General features: G+C 39.0%; 1 protein-coding gene and 1 long non-coding RNA gene across 2 annotated transcripts in view; one reads left to right on the forward strand and one right to left on the reverse strand.

The window, feature by feature from the left end:
• The window catches only part of slc1a7a (solute carrier family 1 member 7a), a 42,523-nt gene extending 37,863 nt beyond the window's left edge, over positions 1 to 4,660 (forward strand). Inside the window, exons 9-11 of the mRNA XM_039816352.1 lie at positions 2,600 to 2,734; positions 3,301 to 3,400; positions 3,953 to 4,660. Coding sequence (XP_039672286.1) covers positions 2,600 to 2,734; positions 3,301 to 3,400; positions 3,953 to 4,219 — 502 coding nt within the window. The 3' untranslated portion in view covers positions 4,220 to 4,660. The remainder of the gene's footprint in view (positions 1 to 2,599; positions 2,735 to 3,300; positions 3,401 to 3,952) is intronic.
• LOC120568687 lies at positions 216 to 4,008 on the reverse strand. The gene is made up of 4 exons (XR_005640749.1): positions 3,258 to 4,008; positions 2,067 to 2,150; positions 998 to 1,121; positions 216 to 806 (listed from the first exon to the last, which is right to left on the reverse strand). It is a non-coding gene; the product is annotated as an uncharacterized LOC120568687 (long non-coding RNA).
• Positions 4,661 to 9,996: the final 5,336 nt, after the last annotated feature.

Genomic DNA, 9,996 nt, shown 5'->3' on the forward strand with positions numbered 1-9,996 from the left:
CACCAGCAACCCACTGATGTGCTTTATATAAAACACTGCAGTCTTTGTGTTTCTATTTTTATTGTCATTTTCTCAGACTCAGTCTTCTGTAAAACTCAAGAGTAGAATTTCTGCAGTAATCAAACAAGAGTTTTTACAAAAAACAAAGATGTTTACAGAAATAAAGAAATAAGAGATAAATTGCTATTGGGATATTGTTTTGTGTGTGTGTGTGTGTGTGTGCATGTGTGCATGTGTGTGTGGTGGGGGTTGGGGGGCTTATGGATCCCGCCTTCTGTTCGGATCTGGCCACAAGACCTTGTCAACATCACAGGCAATGTCCTCGCGGGCTTGGTTATCGGGGAAAATATCCGCATGCCTCTTCCATTGCTTGCAGAAGAGGTATGCGGTCATATACTTGCATTTAGAAAGGGGCTGTAAGGGGGCAGGTATAAAAGTGTGAAATGGTTATGGTTGTTGAACCAATCTCGGACCAGAGCAGCCCGGTGGAAACTAACATTATCCCAGATGACAACAAACCTGGGCTGCAATGGTCTGTCCTGCACAACTGCATGTAGTGCATCTAGAAATGCAATGATCTGTTCTGTAATGTAGGGACCTATAGTGGCAGAGTGATGTAGTACTCCTTGGATACTAATTGCAGCACACAAGGAGATATTTCCCCCACGCTACCCAGGGACATTTACAACGGCCCTTTTTCTAACTACATTACAGTCCCGACGCCTGGTTTTGGCCAGATTGAAGCCTGCCTCATCCACGTAGATGAACTCATGTGGCAGTTCGACGGCATCAAAATCCAGAACTGTCTGTAACAGAAAATATTGAATAGTGTTACTGAAAACACATACAGTAACTACAATGTCTATATTTTCACACAAGTAGGGGCTGGGTTGGTTCAGTATAGACAAAAACTACAAGCTACAGGCAGGGAAGGTGGCAGCATAAACCCTCATTCCCACATCACAATATATAGAATGTGAAGTAAAGTGACACATACCTGCACATAATCATGGCGCAGATCCTTGACCCTGACACTGTTCCTCTCAAATGGCACCCTGTACAGCTGCTCCATTCTGAAGTTATGTTTCTGTAGGATGCGACTTAGTGTAGAAATGCTGACCCTGTTGATGTTGTTGAATACATTTCTATTTGCAATTATGAATGGTGCAGGAATAGTGCATAGTGAATAGTGTTTTGAGTGCAACATGTGAATTAATCTAATGTCACACATTTAGTTTAATTCTGAATTAATAAAAAATATTATGGGATTAACTTGATACACATATATGTAAATGTCACACAGATTATGCCTCATATGAGCTTCTTAGTCTGATCTGATTTCTGCTAAATCAGTCTGGAAGCCCCGGGGACACAGATAGACATACAGAAAGACAGACAGACAGACAGACAGACAAAAACACCAACAGTCCTATTCCCACCAACGCCACCACCCTTAACCTATATCCACAGGTATACAAGCCCACCCAAGTCTAGGAAAATGGCCTGTCCTGCCTCTGATTTCATGACATGTCCGACTGTAATAACATTAAGCAGACCTCTCCTCATGGCTGTGGTCTGTGCCCATTCCCTCATAATCCCTTTGCAGTAAAACCCATATGACCTGTATTACTCATCTCCCTTGTCACGCCAGAATTATAATAATTTTTCCCTCTCTCTGCGTCCTGTTCCCGTGCCGTTTGGCTGCTGACCATTGAGCTGCTCCATCTGCATGCCAACCCAACCCCAACCCCCCTCCCCCGCTGCAGAGGGACAGTTTGTGCTCAGAGGTCCAGGCCTCGGATAGAACATCTGCTCAATAATTCTCCCTACACAGTGGTGGAAGAAGTATTCAAATGCTATATCTAATTAAAAGTGGCAAACTACAATGTAAAAAATACTCATATTTACTAGTAAAAGTATTGTATTGCAAATGTTAAGAACCAGCACTTTTACTTGCTGGTTAGTAACATTTACACTACAGAGGTATTATGTGAAAAAAGTGAAGGTACACATAGTATGTGTAGGTATTATTATAATTGTTTATATGGTGTTGGGTCATCTCATACCGATCTTATAAGCCAAAGGTCCCCAACCCCTGGTCTGCACACCGGTACTGGCCTCGGAGAATTTCCTAAGGGCCACAAGGAAACCTTTGGCAAAAAAAAAAAAAAAACATGAACAATAATATAACTTCATAGGCAATTTTGGCTGCACTTGCCCCTTTACTACCCCTGAATAGTGATTGTCCAATCATAGCGGAGCAGCTGTAACTGTAGGCACAGTTGTAAGTAGCAAATCTGCTGGAGACAGTTTTTATTTAAGCCAGTAAAATTCACGGTCATTGGCTGGAAATGAGGAGCCTGACTTTGTTCATATCTGTGTGAAATCAGGGACCCATTGGTTATAAAAATGGTAATGTGGCCACCGTTTTCAGTGTAAACTGAAAATGCGCCATGCAAGAATGGAAAGCCTGACAGGCTGGAAAACAGCCTCACTTCTCCTCCTTTTCCAGGTCAGATAGATCACACTTCTTCGACGAGCACTTGTTCCTGTACGTTATAGAAATAAATGCACTTTGTTCTTCTGTCTGTACTCTCAGCATCACTGCCACTGCAGCCAGTATCGGTGCAGCAGGAATCCCACAGGCTGGACTCGTAACCATGGTGATCGTGCTGACCTCTGTGGGTCTGCCCACCGATGACATCACTCTCATAATTGCTGTTGACTGGGCTTTGTAAGTAATGGTTAATCTTTCCATAATGAATAGCTGAATATAAGCCCCGAACTTGGGATGTGGTTGTGAAATTTTAGTGTCTTTCCCAGTGGGTTTTAATAAACAGCTTCTTAGCTGGAGTTTATAACATAACATGCATAACTTGCACTATTTACATTTGCACTGTTGTATTATTATTGTTGCTATATTTTTCACATGCTGCCTTTTTATTTTGTAAAATTGTTTTATTTTGTATATTTGTAGTATATATTATACAGTTTGAATTTCACTGTACAGGGAAATATGTTTCCTCACTGTATGTATGACAATAAAACTTTGAAATTTGAAATTAAAATTGAAATAGAGGCTGCTGTAGATGCCACCACCAAAATATGCTGGCGTGCACAGGTACCATACTTGATGTATTTGGAATATTATAAACCTCAACACCTCAGTGAACCAAATGACCACCAACTCTATAAACTCTTAAGGACTGCAATGATATATGTAGTTTAGATTTTGAATAATATCTTATTTTCTTAACCTTTGTTAACACTGTGGATGACTTCTATCATTTTATTACCCAGGGATCGATTCAGGACCATGGTCAATGTGATGGGTGACGCACTGGCCACAGGCATTATGGCTCATATCTGCAGAAAAGATTTTGTCAAAGAAGGGGAGCAGGTGAGAGCCTACAAGGCCAAAAACAATCAATGTATTCATTTGTTGTCTAGACTTCTGTGTGTCAATAAATTGTCATCTTAGTTTGAAAGACAGAAAAGTGGTTGATGCTACAACCTTGAATGACACACAGGCATGGCAGTAGTATCAGTCTTCTCATTTAACTAAAGTTTTCCCCAAAAATCCCCTTATATGTGTCCTACCTTACCAGCAGTCATTTTAGATCATATTAGAGTTCACTGTAAACAAAACATCTGTTATGGTTAAAAACTGATTTCATTTGATCAAGACAACAGGATTAATATCTATCTATCTATCTATCTAGAGAGACACATTTCATCTTCATAGTTATTACTGTTACATGCCTTTGTGCCATTTCATCACTTCTGCCACTGTGACAGAAGTCTATTATCCATGCATTAACTTTTCCACAAATTATGTCCCTATCCAACCTTGGAAATAAGCTTTTTGTATGAAAGATATATGCAATTATGCAAATTAAAAATGAATGTGATTCCGATTCCTCTTCTCCTTTGTGACCATTGCGTCCGCCAGGTGCCTCTGATCTGTGAAACTAAGCCAATGATAAGCATCCAGCAGATGATGACCTACCAGAACCAGAAGAATGGCTGCTACCAGCCGCCTCCACCAGGCAGCAAGCAGGGCCACCTCTCCCCGGACGTGGCTCGCCTGATGCAGCTGGAGGAGGGCATCCGGCCGCTAGAGAGGAAGAAACACGCTCACTCCTCTCACCACAAGAGGGAGCACAGGGACAAGGACCACTGTTCCGTTGATATGAATGGGCTGGAGACTAACGTATAGAAGCAGCTGCCCTGCTAACAGCTACTGGCACGTCTACAGCTGCAGGAGACGAGGACAAATTAAAGATTGAGGTGACTCACGCTTTTTCCCCTCCGAGAAGGAGAGCAGCCCAGGGTGGATGAATGTAGATGACCCTGGGAAAAAAAACAAGACAATTTTTCTTTTTCTACATAACCTAAATAATGACCTGCATTTCATTGTGTGTGTATGTTTGTGTGTGTGTGTGTGTGTGTGTGTGTGTGTGTGTGTGTATGTGTGTGTGTACATATTCATCAGAGATGTATTATATGTTACAAGCAGTGACTGCTACTCTGCTCTAGCTGAAGGACATTTCAAACCCGAGAGCTGATGCCCATCCCAAAGGAGCGGAAATAGCGAACACAATAGCAGATATAATTAAAGAAACCTATCCCTTTGTGGACTGTGGGGGAGGGGAGGGTGGGGGGGGAACAGAAAACATCTCTTTTTATTCATTGTGATCTGGTTCGGTATGTTTTTAGCATAATATTGGTTGGGGTTTTTGTATATTTCTTTTTTTTGTCATTCTGCTCTGTATAATGAAACTAAAAATGTTGCCTGAGCATTCTTCCAATAAATTCACTGACGCAGTAACGTGCAAAACAAAGACAAAGAAACCTTTACTTTAACACATGCAACAGTTTGGTTCACATTCAGGAAAAACGTGTAAAATACAGTGCCCTCCACAATTATTGGCACCCCTGTTTAAGATGGGGTCATGGACTTCTAAGAATTCTCCTTTTTTTAAAACAACATAGAACCCAAATGCAAAAAAAGAGAAAAATCCAACCTTTAATTTAAGTACATTACTTTGGTGGTAAAAAAAAAAAATCACACATTTAGAAAAAAAAACTTGAAATCATGTGTCCCAAAATTATTGGCACCCCTGATGTTAATACTTTGTACAACTCCCTTTTGCCAACAAAACAGCACTTAATCTCCTTCTATAACATTTCACAAGATTGGAGCACACAGAGAGAGGGATCTTTGACCATTCTTCTTTGCACAATCTTTCTAGATCATCCAGAGTCCTGGGTCCTCTCTCATGCACTCTCCTCTTTAGCTCACCCCACAGGTTTTCGATTGGGTTGAGGTCTGGGGACTGAGATGGCCATGGGAGGACCTTGAGTTTGTGACTGCTGAACCATTTTTGTGTAGATTTTGCCACGTTTAGGATCATTATCCTGCTGAAAGACCCAGTGACGACCCATCTTCAGCTTTCTGGCAGAGGCCATCAGGTTTTTATTTAAAATGTCTTGGTAGTTCAAAGCATTCATAATGCCATGCACCCTAACAAGGTTCCCAGGGCCTTTGGAAGAGAAACAGCCCCAAAGCATCACAGATCCTCCACCATACTTCACGGTGGGCATGAGGTGCTTTTCGGCATACTCATCTTTTGTTTTACGCCAGACCCACTTAGAGTGTTTGTTGCCAAAAAGCTCAATCTTAGTCTCATCTGACCAAAGCACACAATCCCAGTTGAAGTCCCAGTGCCGCTTAGCAAACTCCAGACGTTTACGTTTGTGAGTGTTAGTGAGAAAAGGCTTTTTCCTTGCATGCCTCCCAAACAGCTTGTTGGCATGTAGAGAGCGTCTGATGGTTGTTTTGGAGACTTCGTGACCCCAAGATGCCACTCTTTGATGCAATTCTGTGACAGTGAGCTTAGGACTTTTTTTTACTTCTCTTACCATCCTCCTCACTGTGCGTTGTGGCAAGATAAACTTGGGACCTCTTCCAGCCTTGTTTGTCACTGTTCCAGTTGTTTTAAACTTCTTAATGATTCCTCTGACTGTAGATACGGGCAAGTTAAGGCGAGTGGCTATTTTCTTGTAGCCATTGCCTGACTTATGAAGGTCGACACACATCTGCCTTACTTGAATTGTGTGTTCTCTTGTCTTTGCCATGTTGACAAATGGGTAAGAGAATTAGGACTCTGTGTCACGTCATATTTATACCCCAGGGAAACAGGAAGTCATGAATTACTATTTAAAAGTTCCTAGATACCCTGACCAACTGACTTTAGCAACTACAGAAAAATATATCTTGAAAAAAAATCAATTAAATTTTTCAGCGGAATTGTTAGGGGTGCCAATAACTGTGGGACACATGATTTCAAGTTTTTTTTTTCTAAATGTGTGATTTTGTTTTTTACCACCAAAGTAATGTACTTAAAAAAAAGGTTGGATTTTTCTCTTTTTTTGCATTTGGGTTCTATGTTGCTTAAAAAAAAGGAGAATTTTTAGAAGTCCATGACCCCATCTTAAACAGGGGTGCCAATAAATGTGGAGGGCACTGTAGGCTAAAAATTAAAAGGGATTATTTACAATTCCCCAAATGTTCGCAGCTACACCTTTCCCTACACTTCTCTGCCTTGTTGTCCTGAGTCCAAGTGAGTACTCTGCCTCAAACCTGCAGTACTGTCCGGTTATTGCCAGAATCAAGACAAAAAGATGAGGGTCACAATGAAAACAAAGATGAGTGTTTGCCCTTGTGTTGGAGTCATGTTGTTTTCTTTGCACCCTATTGTATTTCCTCTTTGCCTTAAACGACCAAAGGAGAAGCATGCGGGACCAGTGCACCACTGACGTACATACAACAACACAAGTTGACAATCACGGGTCAAACTCGGAACTCTTTCCATATGTATGTGATATATGCTGTACATGTACATTTATTTCAAAAGTTTAAAAAAAATGTAGAATTTACTATCATGTCAGTATGTTTCAAGATCTGCCATTCTGTATTTGTAAAAAGAAACATTTCAATGTAGTCCAACATTTATAAAAATGTATCAACTGTAAAAAGAAAAACTCAAGAAATGAAAAATCTATAAAAACAAATGTTCAAATAGTATACTATGGGGAGTTATTTGTAATGTTTTTGGAATATGACGTTTAAATTCCAAGAACTGCAGGTGCAATAAAGGAAGGTAGGTAGGTAGGTAGGTAGGTAGGTAGTAGTTAGATAGTAGTAGTAAGATAGATAGATAGATAGTAGTAGTAGATAGATAGATAGATAGATAGATAGTAGTAGATAGATAGATAGATAGATAGATAGATAGATAGAAAACATTTCGAGGACAAAAAACTGCAAAAGTGTAGTATTTAGAAATCTGAGAAACTGCATCTGCTCTCTTAAAAGGGAAAGCAGCTGTTACCTGAGCAAATTTCATGTTCAAACATGAATAAAACCCAATGTAAACTAAAGCCAACTGAGCTGTTAAATGAGTAAAGTGAAGAGATTTAAAAGACTAGCAGAGAGTCCTGGTTCAATCCAAGCCAAGTGCACTTAGGAGCATGGATGGCTTATTTAAATTTGGCTCGGGTAAGATCTCTATATTGATGTGCAATATTGCAAATGGTCCACTCAAAAGATAACCATGTTAATAAATCATGTCAAGGACTCTAGTACACCAAAACATGAACATATATTCTACACACTGCACCCACAAAGCAGGTTACTGTAAAGGCCCTTAGAATGAGCTTGTATAGGTCTTTAGGTGCAAGGTCTAATTTCACTGGTTGCTCTGCCGATTTAAAGTAAAAGCTCTGAGCAGGATAAATTAGATCAGCCTTGGAGCAAGACTGGGTTAGAAATATCAGAGAAACATCAATAACTTGGCAACTTTGGATAAATTGTGTGTAAATGCCAACCCTTGAAAGACGGATTAAGAGGAGTCGTTTTTTTGTTTAGATCGCTTCTTTATTTTTTTGCTCTTCATCTTTAATGCTCTTATAACACCCTACATCACTCTCAAAAACAAACATTAAAAATGTTTCTACTGGACACAAAAATGTGGGCACATTCTGGAGTCCAATATGAACTTAATACATTTAACACATATACACATATATATATATACATATATATATATATACACACATGTATATATATATATATACACACATGTATATATATACACACATATATATATATATATATACACACATATATATATACACACATGTATATATATATATATATATATACACACATATATATATATACACACATATATATATATACACACATATATACACACACACATATATATACACACACAAACACACAAAAAAAAAACACAAAAAAAAAAAACACACACACAAAAACAAAAAAAAAGAAAAAAAAAGAAAAAAAAAAAAAGAGAAAAGAGAGAAAAGAGAAAAAAAAAAAGAAAAAAAAAAAAAAAAAAAAAAAAAAAGAAAGAGAAAAGAAAAAAAAAAAAAAATATATAAAAAAATATAAAAAAATATATATATATAAACAATATATATACATAATAATACACACAATAAATATATAATACAAATACAGAAAATGACACACAACATACAACACACACATACACACATACATACATATATATAAAGCATCTTGAGAGAATAGAATAGATAAATAGTAAGTTGTAATGTTCTACAAAATGTCCCAATATTGAGTAAAAAAACAAAAAGTATGTGATGGAGGAGTGGGATGCGCTGGGTTGCTATGGTTACATAATGGCTTTCCTGTATTAATGTTTCTGAAAAGCTGTCCTGTTGTGGTGTGAAGCTGCCAACTTCAGTGCATTACAGTCTACACTGCACAATTATCCCTTACATTTACAGTAAAAGGCCTTTCTTTGTTTTCTTTATTTTACAGATGTCTCAAAAAAGCTTTGCCACTGGAATTAGTAGTGCTAGAGAAGATGAAAAGGTTTGGAAAGACATGACTTTTGGGAAGGGAATTAAATTGTTGTAAAGGCTGCAGTGATAACTTAACTCATATGACTTATGGACTATATTGGAATTAGTTCCTCCATGGCTGTGTAAAATGATTATGCAAATAGATTTCTGTATGCCAAGGCCAGGAGGCAGAACATCTAATTGTTTGTTTCACTGTATGATTCTAACTTCATGTCCCAAGTCGGTTCAGCGTGCTCTTAGACAGTCCAGCTCTTCACGCTGACTTATACTGATCAGTGTCATATTAACAGTTTCAGAATATATTTTTTCAGAAGCGGTTATCGGCAGGTGGTGAACTTAACCCTAACCCTGTATGCAGAAGTTCAATCCACTAAATTGATGGGTCTCAGTATATTCAGTCCAATATATATTTTTACTTTCCAGGAAAACAGAGCAAAGATAAACTATTCAAGCACATGCTGAGCTTCTAAAGTTGACTAAGGCCAACCAAGCCTTCCTCCGCTAACACCATTCCGCTTTACATCCTCCCACTGCGCTTCTTACAATACATCTCCTAAAGACCCATCAGCCCACTGCTTATGTTTCAGTGAGGCAGGCCAGCTATGCAGCTAGTGCAGAGTCTCAACATGACAATTTGGCCAGCTGGCCACCGGGCAAAGGGACAGGATGAGGGTGGGCTAAAGGGAGTTGGCCAGATAGGAGCAATTAGGAACGCAGGCTGGATCTGACAGAAGGTGCACAGTGGTGGGCGGAGGGGGGAGGCCAACAGGGAAAGGTCGGGATCAACTCAAAAATAAATAGACAAATGGAGGGGAAATGGAGAAAAAGGGAAGTAGGGCACTAAGGCTGAAAAAACACAGCGACAAAAACAACTGAAATCCTTTTGTTTGAAAGCTAACCAGTGACAACTAGTAGAGAACTGTACGGTAGTTACAAGCCTTATTGTGTATGGAGAACACAATTTAAAACAGCACTGATGCTGTTATGTGCTTAAGTATTGCGTTTTTTATTTATTTAATTTGTGTGAAGGACTTAAGCTGTGAAATTTTTGCAATGTGCACACACACAGTGCCAGTT

This window comes from Perca fluviatilis, chromosome 11 (assembly GCF_010015445.1).
Source record: "Perca fluviatilis chromosome 11, GENO_Pfluv_1.0, whole genome shotgun sequence".
Taxonomy (NCBI): Eukaryota; Metazoa; Chordata; class Actinopteri; order Perciformes; family Percidae; genus Perca; species Perca fluviatilis.